The following is a 23932-nucleotide window of genomic DNA, read 5'->3' as shown; positions in this document are numbered from 1 at the left end:
AGTGAATTGTTATTTTTATAATATAACCTAGAAGTATTTCACCATGTGAATATGGGAATATAATATTTAATTACTAAATGATCCATGAATTTATCTTTGATCGCGGTAAGACATCAAATCCTTCAACTAGAGTTACAACAATAACAAAAAATGATTTGATAAGAATGAACAAATATTTCTTGGCGAGCTGAATGCATTTTGTTATTGGCTTTGTATGACACTGACATATAATGTTGTGAAATTAACTTGAGTAATTAATTGTTTTTAATATTTTCATTTATTGAAATGCACTGGAATGATTTGAAATAGAGTTGTCCAATAATGACTTTCTTACCAATAACCGATATATGCGATCGTGTATTTAACATATTATGGTTAATTCATGAGTTTTGTCATTCGTTAATTTTCAAACATTTATTGTTCATTTAATTTTTAAACTATGAATGCAAATGGTTTGCTCACACAACAAATCCTAAACTTTTTTAGAGACATCTCATGGTCTATAGGCATAACTGTTCAGCTAAGCTGTGACCAGCCCTTGTACAAAGGCAGAAGGTTCCTACTTTTACATTGAAGACAACATGCATATTGCTCCAAAACCGATAATGAAAAACAGTTGTCGATATTATCCGATATAAATTCCAAATGCTTTTATCGGCCGATAATATTATCAGACAACTCTAATATTACAGATGACGTTGTGTTGAGGAAAAAATATAGACGTTTGTTGATAAAAAAATAAAATAAATTAATTTAAAAAAAATCATTGTAAGCAGTCACTTCATTACCTGGGTATCTTTCCACCGAATACTTTTTTACTTGTACTGTACCTGAATACATTTTTGGCATGACTAATTTTCCTCAAGTATTATTATTTTTTAAGTAACTCTTACTTGAGTAAACGTTTTGGCTACTCTACCCACTTATACCTGTAATAGCAGCCAATGTGTTAATTCTTGAAAAGACAAAGTCAATAATACTGTATACAAAAATTTCTGTGGTCATTATCAAAGCAAAAACAGTAAATATATCCTTCCTTTAACCAACAGTATCACTTCTCAATTAAAGTATCCAAACCATTGACAACTCTAACATAAAGGTCTATTCAAATGACCGTAATTTTTGGATTATAAGCCGCTACTTTTCCCCTTCATTTTGAATCCTGCGGCTTATATTCCAGTGTGTCTTATTTGTTGATTTATTTGGGTTAATAGTTAACACATAAGACTGTCATAACTAGGACATGACACTATCATGGACATTACTGGATGCATATGACAGATGTCATTAAGTGTTATCCGGCAAATTATGTCACTAACCCCATTTATGTCCAGCTTGGATCTTATACATCCATTCAAAAGTGAGATAATTTCCCAGATGACACTAAGCACAAAACCAACATGCCTCCGAGCATGCATTGCAGCGCTACAGATGTAAATAACAATCAAAATTCATGTTCGGTGCAAATTATTTCTTTAGTTCCTGTTCCAGTTGTTTCATCAACTGCTAGTTATGGTATTTGGTAACATTTTATTTGACAGTGGCACCATAAGACTGTCATTAGACAATCATAATTTTGACATGACACTGTCATGAGCATTAATAAATGCTTATAACAGATGTCATTTAGTGTTATCGGGCAAATTATCTTACTTTTGAATGGATGTAAAAGATCTGAGCTGGACATGAATGGAGTTAGTGACATAATTTGCCAGATGACACTTAATGCATGATAGTGTCATGTCATTATTATTACAGTCTTATGATGCTGCTGTTAAATAAAGTGTTATCAAATACCATAACTAGCATTTAATGAAACAACTGGAACAGTAAATGAAGAAATAATTAGCACAGAACATGAATTAACTGTGTTTACATCTGTAGCGCTGCAATGCATGCTAAGAGGCATGTTGGACAACAACAGTGTTGACAGCAGGTGGCAGCAGAGGTTGACTGTCTCCCCAAAGGGAGCAGCTATGGCTAAATGAAGCTTACTAAGGCAATGACGTTTTGCAGCCAGTTGGTTCAAAGCTTCATGGTGGTTCATTTGGTCTCATGACAGACACTTATCCAGGAAGGACAGCTGCGGCTTACAGTCCAGTGCGGCTTATCTATGAGCAAATGCCATTTTTGTGTCAACTTTGGTGGCGGCTTATAGTGCGAAAAATGGTGTTAATTTGAGTTTTTTTTTAACCCAATTTATAGAGCGCAAACAGTCCCTTTATCTCACAGTAATTACGTTTGGAGTCATTTTTATATAAATTTTAAATGGTCAGTCATAAGTCTGATTCTAACTTTTGTTACTTGAGACCTCCACAAAAAAGATTGTTTTGTTACTTGAGACCTCCACAAAAAAGGTCGTTTCAACGTGACAAAGGAAAACACCAAGACAAATCCCATCATACATTACTATAGGCAATTGCTCTGCAAGGGAAGCTCAGATTCCCCTAAAATGTCAAAAAATAAGTGATCAAATGTAAACTGTTGTAAATGTCATTGACCAAATATGCAGTGCAATGCCCTCAACCTTTGTTCAAAATCAGCTCATCACTGGCGATGATGCGGCTTCACAGTCTTTTAAATAGTGTGGATGCTACGCTTATCCAGAGTTAAGAGTGCGCTACTGCGAACGAGATGAGGCTGGGTTCGTCCTTTTCCATCGGACACTGTGCGTCTGTTGAGGTCTATGGGCAGTGGGCGGGGCGGGGCTGGACTGAACTGGCCTGGACGCGCTGCTTCTCTGCATGTTGATTGCATGATCTGAGGCTGAATCCCTTTTGAATGACAGCAAAATGAGCGAATCAGTGATCTTGTTCCATTAACATCCGCGGGAGGAATTTTTCAATTTTTATTCCACTGTTCTGAGTTGAACTGGAGACTTTCATAATAATCCTCGCAACACTTTCTTTGTTAAAAACGACAAGAGAAAAATCGAGCTACTATTTCTTGTTTTTTTTCCATTGTAGCTGCTTGTGTTTGGAGACTTGACTTCTGGCACTCTAGTTTCTTTCCCTTCCGAGCAGCAGGTGCTGCTGAGCTCCTCCACCATCACACAGCATTTGCAGGCTGACATGTTTTGAGCTTCCCCTCCTTGAAAGACCAGCCATTGCCATATACTGTACATTTTTGATAGAGGAAACATGACTCAAAATTGAAACACAAAAGCCTCCCCTAAATAACAAAAAACTCAAAAGCTGTATTGAACACTTTTATTAATACAAAACAACGATATATCGAGAAAACATCACTCACGCCCACGGGAGGTCTATTGCTCCAAATTTCATTAGCTGAGAAAGTATTTTTAGAAATAACAAAATAAAACCAACTCCCTTTGTCCTGTTCTGGCTTCATAAACTAAATTAGCTGTAAAACAAACTAAAAATGCACAAAACGACTAATAAAAGTGTACACGCACACCTCCACTCCTTGCCCAGCCTTTTTTCTAGAAGTGGGCTAAAAAGCTACAAACATAAATAAAGAAAAGCACATTTTGTTTGGCTTTTTTATCACAATTACACAGCTTGAGATTCCATCCAGTGTCCACTTTTCCTTCCTGTGATTCCGTAGGTGAGAACACAACCCCCCCTGAAAAATACGAAAACTAGACGTACACCGTGACAGAAAAGGGAAATGACAGCTTGGTGTGAGGAAAGAGAAGAGTGAAAAAGGGAAGAAAACTCCCGCGTGTCGCTAGGTTAGCTCAACTAGTGGTGGTCCTTGGCGAGGGGCGTCTTTAGTCTGTAAAAGTCTCTCCTCAAATTGCAAATGACGAGGGGGGAGCTCAAGAACGCCGGCAACTCGACGGCGTCTAGGTCGTTCTCTCCTCGTCGTTCGTCTCCTGCTTGGTTCGGCGCAGGTTGCTCTTCATTTTCACAAATTCGGGAGTGTTCTCCTGCTCCTCCTCGTTCTTCTGTTGCTCCAACTCCAGCTGCAAGGATGAGGACGGACATGTTAAAAGCGGGGCATCTCTGTCACTGTGTCGGAGCGTGTTAACCCATTGGCTAACGTGACTGTGCTACACATCCAATTCATTTTCAGTCAAAATGAATTGGACGTCTAATGGCACGGAAACATGAGCATTGAAAGACAGTTAAAATTAGGGTTGTTCCGATGATGTTTTTTTTTGCTCCCGATCCGATCCTGATCTTTTTAGTTTGAGTATATGCCGATCCCGATATTTCCCGATCCAATTGCTTTTTTTTGCTCCCGATTCAATTCCAATCATTCCCGATAATTTTTCCCGATCATATACATTTTGGCAATGCATTAAGAAAAAAATGAATAAAACTCGGACGAATATATACATTCAACACACAGTACATAAGTACTGTATTTGCTTATTATGACAATAAATCCTCAAAATGGCATTTGCATTATTAACATTCTTTCTGTGAGATCCACGGATAGAAAGACTTGTGACTTTGTATATTGTGACTAAATATTGCCATCTAGTGTATTTGTTGAGCTTTCCGTAAATGATACTGTAGCCATGCCCAAATGCATGATGGGAAGTGGAACCATGACTGTGCGTAGTGCTACCAATTGATATATCTTCTCTGCGTTGGGAAATAACATAAGGTAATAAGTAAAAGATCAACTGCTACCTTCCTTCCCCACATTGCTTCCCATGTTATCTCTAATCGTAGGGAGAGGGATTGTAAAGCTTTAGCCAATTAAAAAAAGGCTCCAAAGCCTGCCAAAATTCACTCTACTCATTTAACGCTGCCTTTTATCTCTCTATATAGGTAAAGCGGCGCCATTACAGATTGAGCGCGACAATGTGTGGGTGGGTCGTGCAGCGCATGCATTAATTGCGTTAGATATTTCAACGTGATACACTTTTAATTTGATAACCCTACCTCAAGCCTAAACTAAAGACTCTGGATGAGTGTAACATATTATGTTTGTAACGTTAAATACAATTAGAAAACGATTTAATTAAAAAAAAATTATATTTAAAAAAAGGGGGTTGTACAAAGTATTAACACCAGGGGTGCTCATAATTGTGACACACATTATTTGATGTCAAATAATTAGTTCTTTATGTGGGATTTTTTCCCCCCACTGAATAAACACACTTGTATTGAAGGTTGGATTTTTCGCTTTTTTTCCATTAAGGTCCCATATTATTTGAAATAAAATATATTAGAAGTTAAAAAACACATAATTATTATAAATCCAATAATTATGGAGGGCACTATATTTTTCAATATGCAGGTGAGGCCCTAAATCTCTTCCCTCTCCTATCTTTACTCTAGTTGGTTTGATTTTTATCAATAAAAAAAAAAAAAATCCCATAAAGTTTATGGATATGTGATTCAAGAAAAGTTTAGGGCAAGTGACTATAAAAAAACACACACACACACACACACACACACACACACACACACACACACACACACACACACATATATATATTAGGGCTGTCAAAATTATTGCGGTCAAAATTATCGCATTAACGGGCATTAATTAATTTTTTAAATTCATCACGTTAAAATATTTGACGCAATTAACGCACATTTAAATGACAGTACAGTGAAACGCTCACTTGTTGTGTTTTATGGAGTTTTGCCGCCCTCTTCTGGCGCTTGGGTGCGACTGATTTTATAAGCTTCAGCACCCATGAGCATTGTGTAAGTAGTTATTGACATCAACAATGGCGGGCTACTAGTTTATTTTTTGATTGAAATTTTTACAAATTTTATTAAAACGAAAACACTAAGAGGGGTTTTAATATAAAATTTCTATAACTTGTACTAACATTTATCTTTTAAGAACTACAAGTCTTTCTATCCATGGATCGCTTTGACAAAATGTTAATAATGGTAATGCCATCTTGTTGATTTATTGTTATAATAAACAAATACAGTCCTATGTACCGTATGTTGAATGTATATATCCATCTTGTGTCTTATCTTTCCATTCCAACAATAATTTACAGAAAAATATGGCATATTTTACAGATGGTTTGAATTGCGATTAATTACGATTAATTAATTTTTAAGCTGTAATTAACTCGATTAAAAATTTTAATCGTTTGACAGCCCTAATATATTATTATATTTGTAGCATCTACAAGGATAACGCCCACTAAGTGATGATAATGCATACTCAACAGGAAAACATTCCATTATTTTCAATTAATTGTACCTACCTCAACGCCACTAACTGTACGTAAAAAAAAAAAAAAAAGTTGTCCGAGAGTTTAACATGACCCTTGCCACACTAAATGCTAAAGCGTCCCGCGTCATTCACCCGAATTATAGTAACGCGAGCCTTCGCATCCCTTGTAACCGTAACGGCTACTGACAAAAATAACGCCGTTAGTAACGCCGTTATACTCAATCGCTGTTATTAACAACACTGGTCGTAACCCGAGGACTACCTGTATTGTGCTAAATCGATCACAAATATTTGATTCGATTCTTGGCAGACTTTAGAACCAGCAAATACAGTGCCTTTCAAAAGTATTCGGCCCCCTTGAATCTTGCAACCTTTCGCCACATTTCAGGCTTCAAACATAAAGATATGAAATTTAATTTTTTTGTCAAGAATCAACAACAAGTGGGACACAATCGTGAAGTGGAACAATATTTATTGGATAATTTAAACTTTTTTAACAAATAAAAAACTGAAAAGTGGGGCGTGCAATATTATTCGGCCCCTTTACTTTCAGTGCAGCAAACTCACTCTAGAAGTTCAGTGAGGATCTCTGAATGATCCAATGTTGTCCTAAATGACCGATGATGATAAATAGAATCCACCTGTGTGTAATCAAGTCTCCGTATAAATGCACCTGCTCTGTGATAGTCTCAGGGTTCTGTTTAAAGCACTGTGCAAGCCATCATATTGAAATGGAAGGAGCATCAGACCACTTCAAATCTACCAAGACCCGGCCGTCCTTCCAAACTTTCTTCTCAAACAAGGAGAAAACTGATCAGAGATGCAGCCAAGAGGCCCATGATCACTCTGGATGAACTGCAGAGATCTACAGCTGAGGTGGGAGAGTCTGTCCATAGGACAACAATCAGTCGTCCACTGCACAAATCTGGCCTTTATGGAAGAGTGGCAAGAAGAAAGCCATTTCTCAAAGATATCCATAAAAAATCTCGTTTAAGGTTTGCCACAAGCCACCTGGGAGACACACCAAACATGTGGAAGAAGGTGCTCTGGTCAGATGAAACCAAAATTGAACTTTTTGGCCACAATGCCTAACGATATGTTTGGCGTAAAAGCAACACAGCTCATCACCCTGAACACACCATCCCCACTGTCAAACATGGTGGTGGCAGCATCACGGTTTGGGCCTGCTTTTCTTCAGCAGGGACAGGGAAGATGGTTAAAATTGACGGGAAGATGGATGCAGCCAAATACAGGAACATTCTGGAAGAAAACCTGTTGGTATCTGCACAAGACCTGAGCCTGGGACGGAGAATTATCTTCCAACAGGACAATGATCCACAACATAAAGCCAAATCTACAATGGAATGGTTAAAAAATAAACGTATCCAGGTGTTAGAATGGCCAAGTCAAAGTCCAGACCTGAATCCAGTCGAGAATCTGTGGAAAGAGCTGAAGACTGCTGATCACAAACACTCTCCATCCAACCTCACTGAGCTCGAGCTGTTTTGCAAGGAAGAATGGGCAAGAATGTCAGTCTCTCGATGTGCAAACCTGATAGAAACATACCCCAAGCGACTTGCAGCGGTAATTGGAGCAAAAGGTGGCGCTACAAAGTATTAACGCAAGGGGGCCGAATAATATTGCACGCCCCACTTTTCAGTTTTTTATTTGTTAAAAAAGTTTAAATTATCCAATAAATTTTGTTCCACTTCACGATTGTGTCCCACTTGTTGTTGATTCTTGACAAAAAATTAAAATTTTATATCTTTATGTTTGAAGCCTGAAATGTGTCGAAAGGTTGCAAGGTTCAAGGGGGCCCAATACATTTGCAAGGCACTGTAAGTTGTAGTTCAAAGAACTGATAGATATTGTATCTTCATGAAATTGGTGACCACCACCTTTAGTTAAATAGCTTATTGAGGCTAACAGGCGAGCAAATATGTCCACTTACCTGCTCCAGTTTCTGTTGTCTTTTCATGAGCTCGATTTCCAAGTCACTCCTTTTCTTATGCGCCTCCTGCTCCTCCTTCTGAGCTTTGAGGACTTGCTCCCGCTTCCTCTTTTCCAGAACCTTCTGGAGTTCTGGTTTGTTCTGAGGAGCTAGGCCCCTGCGCACACACAAAACAAAAAACAAACATCCTGTTACCAACGTGAAGTAACAAGCATTAATCACATGAACTGCAGCAGACGAACATGACCTCATTTCGCCTTGTGGCATGTATTCCCTTTCACATTGTTTCGGATTTAAAAAACATCTCAATGGGTTTCTTGTCAGCTTTGATTTAGAGGCCAACTGAGCAGACCTTCGGGGAACGGATGAAATCATAGTCTGATGGTCGTTTCTTTTAAAAATGAGTCAGAAGAAAGCAGTTTTGTGCCTTTTTTGCGCGGAAATGCCATTTCATATGTGCATGCTGTGAAAAAGGGGTCAGATTTAAGCACTTTTCAAGCTTGTTCAAGATGAAATTTCAAGCTTTATGGGCACATGGCATTCTGAAACACTTCAATTTTGGAATTAAATATATAAAGGCATGTGAAAAAATTAGGAAACCCCATTAAATATTCAGTTCTTTATTAAGAAATGTTCACATATCAATGTCTGATCTTGTTTTTCTTTATCTGTGGGAAAGAAAGTGATTTGATTGCAGGTAAACAACAACAATTAACATTGTTTTACTCATTAAACCAAATATATCAACAAATAAGCATATTTTAACTGAGGAAAAAGCCACCCTACCACAGTGAGATGCTTTTGTAGCCATCTACCAGTCTTTGACATCGGTCTGAAGAAAGTTTGCCCCACTCAACGCAGAATACTTTCAGCTGTGAGATGTTTGAGGGGTTTCTTGCATGTACAGCTTGTTTCAAGTCACCCCACAGCATCTCAATGGGATTAAGTTTTTGGGCTGTTCCAGGACTCTATTTCCGTTTCAGCCAGTCCTTGGTGGGTTTACTGTTATGTTTTGGGACATTGTCACGTTGCAGGGTCCAGTTTCGCTTCAGCTTTAATTTTTTCACAGATGATCTCGAATGTTTCTCCATACCTGTCAACCCGAGGCCGTTGGCAATCTTACAAATAGTGACGTATGCCCTTACAAATTGGTGACTAATCTTACTACGTTTTATATATGGTGCAATATGAAACAAAAATAAAACTTAATAAAACTTAATAAAACTAAAATTTTTAAAATAATAGGAATTTATTGGTCATATTGTCACGTAAAACCTGGTGCAATCAAAGAACAATATCTTGAGCAGCATCAAGATTACTAAAATTTACAGGGATTTTTGTTATAATTGTTGCACATTTGGCAATTTCTATCATGTCTTTTGATGGCTGCACTTCAGCCTGCCTGACTGTTTGACTTGAAGGTAGTTCGTTAGTGTGTCCAATTATAAATTAAAAAGGTCAATTGATAAAATGAATTTACCGATGCAATCTCTGAGTCAGGGAACATTTCTTTGGCTAATTCTGAGAAGTGATCAGCAATAGTTGCGGGCAAATTGTGTTCGGCAACATATTGGCAGAATAAAATCTCCGCTTTCGTCACTTTTCATTCTGCAGACTGCATCTTTATGACCAGTGTTGATAATCTTACTTTTAAAAAAAGTAATTACCGTAATTTTCACACTATACGAGGCACCTGACTATAAGCCACCACTCACCAAATTTGACACCAAAACTACATTTGTTCATAGATGAGTCGCACTGCACTATAAGCCGCGGCTATCCTCACTGCATTATGGGATATTTACACCAAAAGATATTAACCGGTAACACTTTATTTGACAGCGGCATCATACGACTGTCATAAGACCAAATGAACCACCATGAAGCTTTGAACCAATTGGCTAAGAAGCTTCATTCTTTCAAGAAGCTTCATTTGGCCATCACTGCTCCCTTTGGGGAGACAGTCAACCTCTGCTGCCAACACTGCTGTTGTCCAACATGCTTACTAGCATGCATTGCAGCGCAACAGATGTAAATAACAATCAGTATTCATGTTGTGTGCTAACTATTTCTTCAGTTACTATTCCAGTTGTTCATTAATTGCTAGTTATGGTATTTGGTAACACTTTATTTGACAGTGGCGCAATAAGACTGTTATTAGACAATAACAATTTTGACACGACACTGTCATGAGCATCAATGAATGTTTATAACAGATGTCTTTTAGTGTCATGCGGCAAATTATCTCACTTTTGAAGGATATAAAAGATCCGAGCCGGACATAAATGGAGTTAGTAACATAATTTGCCGGATGACACTTAATGACAATTGTCATAAGCATTTAGTAATGTCCATGATAGCGTCATGTCATAATTTTGATGGTTTTATGACAGTCGTATGACACCACTGTGAAATGAAGCGTTACCTATTAACCAAAATAAATCAACAAAAAGCCGCACGGGACAGTAAGCCACAGGATTCAAAATGAGGAAAAAAAGTAGCGGCTTGTAGTGCAAAAATTACGGTAATTATTTCTTCATTTACCTTTCCAATTGTTTCATTAATTGATAGTTATGGTATTTGGTAACACTTTATTTGACAGTGGAGCAATAAGACTGTTATTAGACAATTATAATTATGACATGACACTGTCATGAGCATTAATTTCATTTAGTGTCATCCGGTAAATGATCTCATTTTTGAATGGATGTAAAAGATCCGAGCTGGATATAAATGGAATTAGTGACATAATTTGCTGGACGACACTTAATGACATCTCTCAGAAGCATTCAGCAATACCAATGATAGTGTCATGTCGTAATTATGTCGATCTTATGACGCCGCTGTCAAATTAAGTATTACCTGTTGATTTCAACCCAATTAAATCAATAAATAAGCCGCACTGGAGTATAAGCCGCAGGATTCAAAATAAAGGAAAAAAGTGGCGGCTTATAGTCCGAAAATTACGGTAATTACAGTTCCAAATTACTTCTCACAGGAAGTTATTGAGCTAGTAACTCAGTTACCTGAAGAACGTAAGCATAATTAGTTACTTGGCAAAGTAACTGGTGTTACCTTTCATGTTTTCTTCTTCATTTTTTAAAAAGAAAAAAACAAAAACAAACAAAAAAAAACATAGTCACCTTTGCTATGTTTGGAAGTCATTTAATGTTGTGAATCAACCATTAAAATTGTTCAAATTGCTCCCGTTTTTGCATTAGTTCCCTTCTGTCTACTTTTGACATGTGAAATTTTTAAAAGTGTTTCATCATTTAAAGATAGATTCAAGTCAAAATATTGCAGATTTAGGAGTATTTTAGATAAAAAGTTACTTAGGTTTGCTAGGTAGGTTCACTACAACAGAGCCTTTCTGAGAAGTCTACCGCTTTAAGATGGCGGTTGTTTACTAACACCGCCGAGTCTGTCATTTCGCATCTAGTTCTATATGCATATGATATCTAGTGTAGCATCAAGTGGGCGTAGATTGTAGGCTGTCGGCTACAGTCGGGAAATATTGGAGCCATCTAGGCTAGCATCGCGTTTGCAACAGTGTCACAACACTCTTCCCTCCTTCCCACTGCCGCTCTTCTTTCTCCGTGTCTCTGACTTTTCTTGTGTCATTCAACCAACGTGGCAACGCATAGTAACTAGGGTTGTTCCGATCATGTTTTTTTGCTCCCGATCCGATCCTGATCGTTTTTAGAGTTTCTGCCCATCCCGATATTTCCCGATCCGATTGCTTTTTTTTTTTTGCTTTTGCTCCCGATTCAATTCCAATCATTCCCGATAATTTTTCCCAATCATATACATTTTGGCAATGCATTAAGAAAAAAATGAATAAAACTCGGACGAATATATACATTCAACATACAGTACATAGGTACTGTATGTTTATTATGACAATAAATCCTCAAGATGGCTTTTACATTATTAACATTCTTTCTGTGAGAGGGATCCATGGATAGAAAGACTTGTAATTCTTAAAAGGATAAATGTGACTTTGTATATTGTGACTAAATATTGCCATCTTGTGTATTTGTTGAGCTTTCAGTAAATGATACTGTAGCCATTTAACTGTTATGCCCAAATGCATGATGGGAAGTGCAACCATGACTGTGCATAGTGGTACCAACTGATATATCTTCTCCGCGTTGGGAAATAACATAGGGTGTTAAGAAAAAGATCAATTACTACCTTTCTTCCCCACATTGCTTCCCACGTTATTCCTAATCGTAGGGAGAGGGATTGTAAGGCCTTAGCCAATTAAAAAAAGGCTCCAAAGCCTGCCAAAATCCACTCTACTCATTTTACGCTGCCTTTTAGCTCTATATATAGGTAAAACGGCACCATTACAGACTGAACGCGACAATGCGTCAGTGGGTCGTGCAGCACATGCGTTAATTGCGTTAAATATTTTAACGTGATAATTTTTTTTTAAAAATTATTACGGCCGTTAACGGGATAAATTTGATAACCCTACCTTAAGTCTAAACTGAAGACTCTGGATGAGTGTAACATATTTTTTTGGCCGATTCCGATACTTTGAAAATGACGTGATCGGACCCGATCGATCGGAATCTCTAATAGTAACCCACATTGTCTCGATGCCGAAACGGTGACAAAATCCGAACGGAGAAAAAAAAAACGTAATGCACGAAAAACGTACAGATTTTGAACGTACGGTGTACACATTTAAAAAATCATTGCTCACTTGTACAAATTACGCTGAAACCGTACAACTTGACCACATGGTGGATTCTATGACGGTGAGCTGGCCAGGTCCTGCTGGAGCAAAGCATCCCCAAATCATGACACTTCCACCTCCATGCTTCACATTTGGTATGAGGTTCTTTTCCTGGAAGTTTACTGGGTTTACGCCAAACTTGTCCTCTGTTCTGGTGTCCAAATAATTCAATTTTAGATTCATCTGTTCAAAACACATTATTCCATAAGTCCTGGTCTTTGTCTAAATTCACTCCGGCACACTTCAGTCTGGCCTTAATGTTCTTCTTGGAGAGTTTTCCTCCTTGCACGCCTCCCATGAAGGTTAAACTTGTAAAGTCTCTTTCTGATTCTAGAGGCATGCACTTCCACATTAACAGTAGCAAAAGCGTGCTGTAGGTCCCGGGATGACATTTTAGGGTTTTTGGAGACTACTTTTAGCATCTTGCGGTCTGCTCTTGGGGTGAACTTGTTTGGACGGCCAGACCTGGGCATGTTGGCAGTTGCTTTGAATGTCCTCCACTTGTAGACTTTTTTCCAGAAATTGGAATGGCTGATTTTATATTCTTTCGAGATCTTAAGTGTCTACAATCTTCTTTCTGAAGGCCTCAGACAGCTCATTTGATCTCACTGTGGTGTCTTCTATCACTTCAACAGTCAGTCACTGTTAAAAGTATTCTGCGTTGAGGAGTGGGGCAAACTTTTCTTCAAACCGATGTCAAAGACTGGTAGATGGCTACATAAAAGTTATTTCAGTCAAAGGGTGTAACACTAGCAATTAGGTGGTAGGGTGACACAACTTTTTCCTCAGTTAGAATATGCATTTTTGTTGACATATTTGGTTTAATGAGTAAAACAATGTTAATTTTTGTTGTTTACTTGCAATTAAACCATTTTCTTCCCCACAAAGAAAAACAAGATCAGACATTGATTCGTGAAGATTTCATAATAAAGAACTGAATATTTCATGGGATGTCCTAATTTTTTCACATGACTGTATATAAGAATTTGTTCCAGTTTCATATGTCATTGTAAAACCTCATGAAATTGTACAGGCGGTATTTTAGGGCACATTTTAACAACTACAAGTCGGCAAAAATTTGTGATGACAATTTTTAGTGGGAAAAAAAATAGTTTTTGACAGGGTTATGTACTGTTCTCCTTGTGAGTGTACACCAGTGTTGTTTTTGGCAGCCCTTCCAATTTTAGTCTTAGTGTTTTGGACAATAATAATTATTTGTCTTACTCATATTTTAGTCATCTTAAAATGTGTTTAAAATCATCAACAGGCTTTTTCTCATGCGGTCAAAGCATCCCGGGAGGATCACACAACTCACAAGGCGTGTACTGCCAATGTCAAACACTTGAGTCTCGCAGTGAAGTCATCCTTGAAAATTTTAGACAAGTTTGTGGGCTAAGAAAAAATGACGAGACGCTGAAATTGAAGGATACATGGATTCAGACTCTCCTCCCCACACAAGATTAATAGCAGAAAATGGGAGTGAAGCCATTGTACCTTTGTGTAGCGAATCACCCCCCGCCACCTCCTACTTTGATGTAATAGCAGGCCGCCGCCGCCAGTCTAGCCGATTTAATTAAATGTAGCAGCGAGTCTCGCTCATTACATAACTGTGCTCACAATGTTCCAAGGAGCCGTGGGAGTTCTTTTTTTCGTCCTCCGACATGATTGCTTAAGTGAAGAAGAAAAGTGTGAGGGGAAGGGGGGACGTACAATTCATTTGTAAATGTTTCAGTCCCGTTGATGGATAGATAGAAGCTTTTTTTTTTTGGTTTAAATGCGCTTTTACAGCCAAAATGCTAATCCTAGAATATCAATATATGAACCTATTAGCAGTGGTGGATAGTAACGCGGTACAGTAACATTTACTTGAGTAACTTTTTGAGACAAATGTACTTCTATGAGTACTTTTAATAACCCATGCTTTTTAGTTTTGATTGAGTAGATCTGTGAAAAAGAAAAGCTACTCTTATTCCGCTGTTTTGGGCTACACTAATTGCTACATTTTTTCTCTTTATTATACATATTAGATTTTACTTCTTTTTTTGCCAGCGATGCCAACAGTGGCTCAACCGGTTTCGCCAATGAGACGTCACAACAACAATCCCGTGACTTCATTATACCATCAGACTCAATTACTGTTCTATGATCACGCCGGCCTGTTCAATCTTATGGCGTCTTTAAAGCACCGTAAAAAATTAAGTAGTTGATGTATAGCGCCAAACTCAAAAACGCCAATTTTAATCTCTCCAAGTTTTTATTTGGCACCCATTGAACACGGAACACCGGCAATATAATCCTTTTAGTTTCACATGAGAAAATATGTTTTTTCAACTAGAGGGCACTCATGCTCTTTGGATGAATAATGCAGAATTTTTTTTTGTTTTTGTTTTTCCTCCTGATGGAATTCAGTGTTTTTTTAATTCATTTATGTATTTTTTTATTGGCTGATGTATAAAAAAAAAATCAAACATCTTAAGCAGTTACTCACAATGTTACTCAATACTTGAGTATTCTATTCACCAAATACTATTTTACTTGTACTTGAGTACATTTGTTGGATGACTACTTGAGTAATATTTTTTTGAAGTGACGGTACTCTCACTAGAGTAAAACTTTTGGCTACTCTACTCACATCTGCCTATTAGTCACTGAACTCAGTTGCTGCCATTGTGACGGTGATAGACGTCCAATTCGTTTGAACTGGGAAGGACTAATATTCCAAATTGATTGGGCATCTATCGCTGTCAATGGTAGGGAAGGAGTTCAAAACTGCATTTTATGTTTACTTGGGTTATATTTGTTACGTTTCTGTCAATGGCAGCCAAAGGGTGAATAACTGGTGATTAGTCGACTATCAAAGTTATTGTTTGTATTGTCTACTCTTAAATTGTATTTTATTTGCAGCGTCTCTACATATGTTGCCTAGAAGTATCCCATACTGCTACAAATTACTACGCACTTTACAGTTTCTGTGTATTTTTGCTGGGCAGGGCACTGCAATACATTTTATTGCTGTTGTTGTTTTTGTTTGTATGCACATGCTGTTCTGTGGTGTGTCTGTGACCTGCTGCGAAACAAATCGCCCGATGAGGCTAATAAAGTGAACTAAACTGTGGCAGCTCTAGTGTCAAAACATCGGTACAGCCAGTCCCCCGGTTACGAACGAGTTCTGTTCTTACTCTGGCAACGTAACCCGAACTTCCGCGTAAGTTGGATTAACCCTTTAACTACCCCTAAATAACACGCAAATCTCAAAATGACTAACCAAAAACATGTATCATACGTCATTGTACTGTCCTCGCCAAGACGTTGGAGCTAAGTCCTAGCTAGACAACCAGCCAAGCTCCGAAATGACCATTTCAGATGTCTGCGTGGTTTGCAGACTTTATTTAGCTGCTCATGACATCAACACTTGCAGAATGAAACTAAAATAAAAATGAAATTAAATCAATTTCCATCTTCTATAACAGCAATTCAAAATTGCCTTTATGACTAGCTGCTGATACAGAGATAACTATTGACACAAACAATTAGCATGTATCAGTTAGCGTCCGCACATCAAAAACTATCAAATAAACTCGTCCAAGTATTTGATCACAATTGAAAACGCACAATAAACAGTACAAAAGGTCATCTCGGGTCATTTCTAGTTGACTTTGGTGCATTTACTGGTCACTTCCTGTTGAATTTGGGAAATTTACAGTCACTTCCTGCTGATTTTGGGTTACTAAATAGGAAGTGACCTGGGAATGTCCCCAAATGAATAAGAAGTGACCTGTAAATGCCCTAAAATGAACAGGAATTGACCTGACAATGCCTTCAAAACCGGGAAGTGGTCATGTTTGAGTGCCATTGACAGCACAAGACGGCCAATCCATTTTGATCATAATAAACTGGAAGTCTAGATCTGTCAATGGCAGCCAATTAGCTAATTTAGAAACTATTCTTGTGGAATATTTAGGTAGCAACCAGTTGTTTTGTTGTTTTCAACAATGACAATAATATATCCATTCTTGGCGGGAGAATATCAACCTTTTGGGATAAAAAGTATCCCGATATATCACCGTTTTGATAGATTGTTACACCCCTGGTGTACATCCCTCTTAACATTTGTTCAAAAACATACAGGACTTTTCTTAAAATTGTGTGTGCGCAGGCGGAGAAAGGCCCTCAGCTGCGACTGTTTTGTAATCTTGATTACATAACATGCCTTTTCGTGCGCGCGTCTATCCATCCATCCATGCATCCACAGCACCTCCGCCCAACCAACCAGCGCTTTTCGTGACTAATCTGCATCGCTTTATATATTTATAAATTGAAAAAAAAAGCTAAATCCGACACGCATTCCCATCATTCCATAGCTTAGGCCTTTTCCTTACGTTTGTTTGTAAACAAAAGGGTGCTAGAGTATTCCCTCTATGCTATCTAATGCAGTGTTCCCCCCCTTTTTTGCATCACGGACCGGTGTGACACGGGGCTTTTTTTCCCCACGGACCGGCAATGTGTGGCAGAAAAATACAGCAAATATAAAATACACGACTAAAGGCCTAAAAACAAACGTTGAGTGCAAGGAAAATGTTAACTCACCATTTGCTGATTCGACCTTTTTTAACTCTCTTAAAACATTGAAAACCTTCAGTTCCCAATCCCAATCCAAAGTTAGCAATCTCTGTGTATCAAAGGTGCCCTTTTGTTGCCATTTTTTATTTTATTACAACCGCTAGTGTCATGATTTCAGGTTTTGCAAGACAATTTAGGTTGAACATTTCAAGAATGTCCTTTTACAAGCTATTTATTTGTTTTTTTTTGCTCTTTGTTTTTTTTTTTTTTACTTGCCTCAACCAAGTTTCTCATGACTATTCAGTGGTATGACAAAGTATCTGAACCTTTTGGAATTTCTCACATTTCTATATAATATCACCATCAAATGTGATCTGGTCTTTGTCAAAATCACACAGATGAAAATATAGTGTCTGCCTTATCTAAAACCACCCAAACATTTATAAGTTTTCATATTTTAATGAGAATAGCATGCAAGCCATGACAGAAGGTGGAAAAATAAGTAAGTGAACCTTCTGCCTAAGGAGACTTAAAGAGCAATTGAAACTAATTTTTACCAAACATTTGAAGTCAGGTGTGTGCCCAATCACCGATGAGTGGTTTAAAGCTGCTCTGCCCGCTATAAAACACACACCTGGTAAGAAATGATGAGAAGCATCGTCTGTGATTGTTGATTTGTATAAAGCTGGGAAAGGATACAAAACCATCTCTAAATTCTGGATTCTAATCAATGGACAGTCAGAGAAGTTATCTACAAATGGAGAGAGTTTAGCACTGAATACTCAGACGTAAAAAAGAACCCTAGTGTGTCTGCTAAAGACTTACAGAAATCACTGGTACACTCCAATATCTCTGTGCACACATCAACTATATGTCAAACTATGGCCAAGAATGGTGTTCATGGGAGGACTCGACGGAGGAAGCTACTGCTGTTTAAAAAAAAAATAAAACAACATTTTTGCTCGTTTAATGTTCACAAAAAGGCACATGGACACTCCACAGAAGTTTTGGCAAAATATTTTGCGGACTGATGAAACCAAAGTTGAATTTTTTGGGAGTAACACACAACGTCATGTGTGGAGGAAAAATGGAACAGCTCACCAACATCAACACCTCATCCCCACCGTGAAACATGGTGGAGGGAGCATCTTGATTTGGGGCTGTTTTTCTGCCTCAGAGCCTGGACAACTTGCAATTGTTAATGGAAGAATGAATTCAAAAGTTTATCAGGATGTTTGCAAGAAAACCTGAGGACGTCTGTCAGACATGGATGCTGCAACAAGACAATGATCCCAAACACAGAAGTAAATCAACTTCAGAATGGTTTCAGAAGAACAAAATACACATTCTGGACCCAATTGAGATGGTGTGGAATCACCTAAAGAAAGCGATTCATGCAAGACAACCCAGGAATCTGACTGAACTACAGCAGTCTTGTAGAGAAGAATGGGCAAAGATTAGTCCTGATCGATGTGCCAGACTGATCTGCAGCTACAGGAAGCGTCTGGTTGACGTTATTGATGCCAACAGGGGCCACAAAATATTAAATGTGATGGTTCACTTACTTTATTTTTCCCCCTTCTGTCATTGTTTGCATACTATCCTATATATAAAATATGAAAACCTTTAAATGTTTGGGTGGTTTTAGTTAAAGCAGACACTTTTTTCATCTGTGTAATTTTGACAAATATCAGATTTTATGCAGAAATGTGAGAAATTCCAAAACTTTCGGAAACTTTTTCATACCGCTGTATGGCTGACTAGATTTGATTGGCCATTGGCGAGTGAGGGTTTATGAAGCACAAAGTGGGCAGGTACTTGTATAATGTGAAATAACACCGTCACCATTTTCATATTTGCTTATTTACAGACATGTGACACACAAAATGGAATTCAACAGTCACCTTTAAATACTTTCATTCGTGAAATGCTTTTCCCGCATTAACTTAGTCCATCTTTGCAAAGTTGCTCACTGACTTCTTCTCAACACAGCTCCTGTGATGTAACATCTGCCGCTATTAATAACTCTGACACTAAGATGCCAGCATCCAATGAGGGAAACGCGCCAATTCGGCCGGGCTCATCTCGCCACGCTGACCACACGACCTGCTTGGCTCCGTGCCGCTGATCCATGCAAACTTTTTGCATAACGCATCTGTGACGCACTCATCCAGAGATTTTATGTAACAGTTGCTATGTATGAAGGTTTTGTGGCTTGCTCTTTATGTAACACTACTGCTGGAGGTTGCATGTCACGCTCCTCACAGGAGGACGGACCCCGACCGCACCCCCGATTCAAGCATTCATCAGGACCGTGAGACCAAGGACGTCTCAAGATGATTACATTACTTCAGCCTCCATCAGTGGAGGTCACACTCAGGTGACGTGTACGTGGAGACTGAGTGACAAGCTTTTAAAAACCTTTCAAGTCACCCAATCGGAATGCAGTGGGGTGGGGTAAATTCCAAGTCCAACAGCTTTTCCTATCCACTGAAATTTTTATGATGAGTCTAAAAGTCATGTTTTTAACCCATTGGCTGCTGTATGACGGCGATAGACGTCCAATCCATTTGAACAGCAATCATTCGTTGATAAAAGTATTCGTAAAGGCAACATCTTCCCAATAAAATAGGGGATTTTCTTAGAAGTGATACTTTACTTTCATATATTGTTCCTTTTCTATTTTTGTAAGCAAAACAAGCTATTATTTTTTTGTCATAGATAATATGAAAGTAGATATTTCTTGTTGGATTTCCATTCTATTAACTCATTCGAGTGGTTTACAGTTTTTTCAGACTATTAGTCGTAGTTTTGCCGGGGTGTGACGTGTGTGAAATTATTAACACATTATTATATCATTTCACATGTTATTTTCACATTAAACCGCAAGAGGGCGCTCAAGGCCTGTGTTTTCAACAATGGCGGTAACTTATAAAAACAAATAAAATGATAGCTATGTTACGTTAACATATAGTGCAAGTTCTCAATTCGTTGTTTATGCGTCCTCTAATGTCAGCATGCATCTCTATTCCATTGTAGTACTGCAATGATTAATCAATGAACTCGAGTAATTCGATTAGTAGAAAAGTTTCGAATCAAATTTTGCTGCTTTGAGTATTCATTTAATTAGTGTTGTAATGGTTTTAAAAAGTGTTTGCATTTAGTTTTATTGATTTGGGTGGATACAATGCCCTCTAGTGGCAACAGTGAATATGACATAACTCATTTAATATGGCAGAAATCAGCTGCTCCCTGTTAAGGCCAACATAAGGCAAGTTTTTGTTTGCGCTTTTTTTTTTATACATTCGTAATTTAGCTTATAGGTATATTTAGCCGTTTTTTGTGCGAATATGCGTTTGAACGTTTTCTTAAGAGCATTGAAGAAAAAAAAAAAAAAAACATTCGCATTTTATAGCATTTAAGCTAGCGGACTTTTGCTATCCAAGATGGCCAATGTTCTTTTGTTGTAGTTAGATCCTCATTTATTTATTTTGTTAATTCCGTTTGAGGCTGAGCTCAGGTATTTTAATTTCTTTTTAAATAAAAGTGCAACTTTGCATTGTTTGAAGAAACACTCTGGAATTTTATTTTGTCATCGCATGTAATGCTCTTTTGAAAGTGCTATCTTAGCAAGCCTTTGTTTTCCATTTCCTGGAATTTATTTTGCAACACATTAAATGTTCCTCATCCGATGACTTGATTATTTGAAGTAGTTACAGTGGTACCTCTATATACGAAGTTAATTCTTTCCAGGGCCTTGTTTGTAAGTCAAAATGGTCGTATGTCGAGCAGGATTTTCCCATAAGAATACATTATAATTCCATTCATTTGTTCCGCAGCCCGAAAACCTACACTAAATCCTCAATAAATATTGCTGGTACTATTACAAATGGCAATTACACATAGAAAAACACATAAATTATTAATAAACATTAAAATAATAATTCTTGTAATATTGTGACGAATCGGGTTCACGTGCACCCATCTGCGGCGCTGTCATGTCGTCGTATTTCGAGCATGTCGTCCGATAATAAATGGCAAGTCAAATATTACGTCGGATGTCGAAAAGATCGTACGTTGAGGTACCACCGTAGTTCGTAGATTAATTGACTATTCGACTGTTTTAACTAGTGTGCCGTGAGAAATTATCCAATAACGCTTTTTTTTTTTTTTTTTTTTTTTTTTACGTCATCGGGCGAAGTTGCAGTAGGAAGGGAGGAGTAGTTAGGTTTTGTTTGTGTGCAGATGGGCAAGGTATTGTGCGTGTCACGTTCAAGAACTGCTCAGATTTCTAGCCATCAGCCACCTTGTTGTCCGCGACAATGTGGACCCCAGCAGACCCTAGTTTTTTTTTGTTTTTAAGTAAAAGCGTGGAGAAGGGCTTTCCTAGCTTTTCAGTGAAATTTAGGTTCGGAAACCATCGTAGTGACCAACATGTGCCACTAGATGGCAGTGTAGCATCACTTTGGATTTGAGCAGAAGAGTTTTGGGAGTAAAAAATTAAGAAGTAAAACTTAGTTTATCATATCATTAATCAGGGAAGGAAATGTCAAAATGTTTCAAGATGGTTATGTTTAGTCACTTTTGCCAATATGAATCATAAAAACAGTCCCTCCATCACACAAGCTACACACCCAAACCACATGTTGCTATGCGAGTAAATTAAGTCACGTCACCATTGGGAATGCTCCAAACATGATGCTCGTACCGACCTCTTTTGGTTCATGAGCAGCTCCCGGTGCAGGTCCTGGTGGTTGCGAGAGTTCTTCACGGGGTTGATCAACTTCTTGGGTTTGATGAGCTCATTGCAGTCTCCCTCAATGTAATCTGGCTCGGCCATGACACTCCTCCCTGGTGACAGTGACAGACCAGGGTCACGCGAATCTGAACCCACACATAAGACCACGATTATGAGGTGGGACATTCAAACATGGTGGAAAATGGAAAAGGACATTTCATCTAGTGCGCCGCAGCCGTTTTTAATGACACTATAATTAGGTTTACATAATATTGTGTCCGGAGAATTTCACTCCGTGGGCTGTTTTCATGAAGTCATCCTCTGGATTACATTCAATGACTATGATGGACGAGTTACATAATCAATGGAGAAGGAGCCACAAGCAAAACAACAAATAACATGGACACATACAAACTCGCGTTTTTTATTATTATTTTTTTTTTATAATGCCCATTTGCATTTCTGGCCACACAATTTGAAAGTCATTTGGGTAAATGTCTGCAAAAGTATACTTCCCAGTAGCAAAGTACATCAAAAGTAAACAAACAATGTTTCGCTTACCAAAAACAAGACCTGAACCAAAGTGCTTCTACGCATGTGATCAAAAGTTTTGAGTTGCTTTCTCATCCAACTGAATGGTGAAGTGTCTCAAAACCTTTGAATCGGGTTGATACACTTTTTTTCGCCATTTCAAATGATTTAACTATTTGAACTGGAATGAGAAATTAACAAAATTCAGCTTTATATAGTTGTTAAACTAATGAAACCTAGCATCGAACAATTGAAACTCCATTTGTAGTATAATCCTATAAAAGCTTGCATTTCATATTTTCCAGTTTTCCCATTTAGAATGGCTGCAACTACCGATTATTTTCGTACTTGATTAATGGTATAAATTAGTGCTGCAATGAATAATCGATTAACTCGAGCATTCGATTAGAAAAAAATATTCTAGGGCTGCAGCTATCGATTATTTTAGTAGTCGAGTAATCGGTGAACTAGTTAGTTCGAATAATCGAGTAATCGGATGAGGAACATGAAAAATTAAAATACCTGAGCTGAGCCTCAAACGATAATAATGATAAATAAATAAACAAATAAGGATCTACAACAAAAGAACAATCGGCTAAATTACATAGCAAAGGCCTGTTAGCTTAAATGTTATAAATGCTAACCTTTTTCTTTTACAATGCTCTTAATAAATGGTTCAGACACATATTCCCACGAAAAACGGCTAAATATACATATACCTATAACTAAATTACGAATGCATTAAAAAAAACATTAGCACAAACAAAAACTTGTCTTATGTTGGTCTAAACATGGAGCAGCGGGATTCAGCCATGTGGAATGAGGCAGACTAGAGGGCAGTGTATCCACCCAAATCAATAAAACTCAATGCAAACACTTTCAAAATAAACCATTACAATGCCACTTTAATTAAACGAATACTCGAAGCAGCAAAATTTAATTCGAATATTTTTTTTCTAATCGAATACCCGAGTTAATCGATTCATTGTTGCAGCACTAATTCGAATTAAATTTTATTGCTTCGAGTATTCGTTTAATTAAATTGATCAATTTAATTAAAGTGGCATTGTATTGGTTTATTTTAAAAGTGTTTGCATTTAGTTTTATTGATTAGGGTGGATATAACTGCCCTCTGGTCTGCCTCATTTCACATGGCTAAATCCAACTGTTCCCTGTTAAGACCAACATAGGTTAAGTTTTTGTTTAAGCTAATGTTTTTTCATGCAGTCATAATTTAGTTTATAGATATATTTAGCCGTTTTTTGGGGGAATATTTGTTTGAACC

At 37.7% G+C, this 23932-nt stretch overlaps 1 protein-coding gene across 8 annotated transcripts in view; it reads right to left on the bottom strand.

Moving 5' to 3' along the window:
- Positions 1 to 3192: 3192 nt before the first annotated feature.
- LOC130915915 (protein FAM107B-like) overlaps positions 3193 to 23932 on the bottom strand; it is a 68874-nt gene continuing 48134 nt past the window's right edge. For 4 of the 8 annotated variants that reach the window (XM_057836142.1, XM_057836147.1, XM_057836140.1 and 1 more), the window contains 3 exons: positions 22091 to 22262; positions 8075 to 8231; positions 3193 to 3928 (listed from right to left, as the gene is read on the bottom strand). In XM_057836142.1, the coding sequence (XP_057692125.1) occupies positions 3809 to 3928; positions 8075 to 8231; positions 22091 to 22262 (449 nt within the window). In that variant the 3' untranslated portion in view covers positions 3193 to 3808. The remainder of the gene's footprint in view (positions 3929 to 8074; positions 8232 to 22090; positions 22263 to 23932) is intronic. The other 4 variants (XM_057836148.1, XM_057836145.1, XM_057836143.1 and 1 more) reach the window with 1 other exon arrangement.

This window comes from Corythoichthys intestinalis, chromosome 5 (genome assembly GCF_030265065.1).
Source record: "Corythoichthys intestinalis isolate RoL2023-P3 chromosome 5, ASM3026506v1, whole genome shotgun sequence".
Taxonomy (NCBI): domain Eukaryota; kingdom Metazoa; phylum Chordata; class Actinopteri; order Syngnathiformes; family Syngnathidae; genus Corythoichthys; species Corythoichthys intestinalis.
The sequence above is the reverse complement of the archived record's forward strand: the minus strand, read 5'-3'. Positions and strand labels throughout refer to the sequence as shown.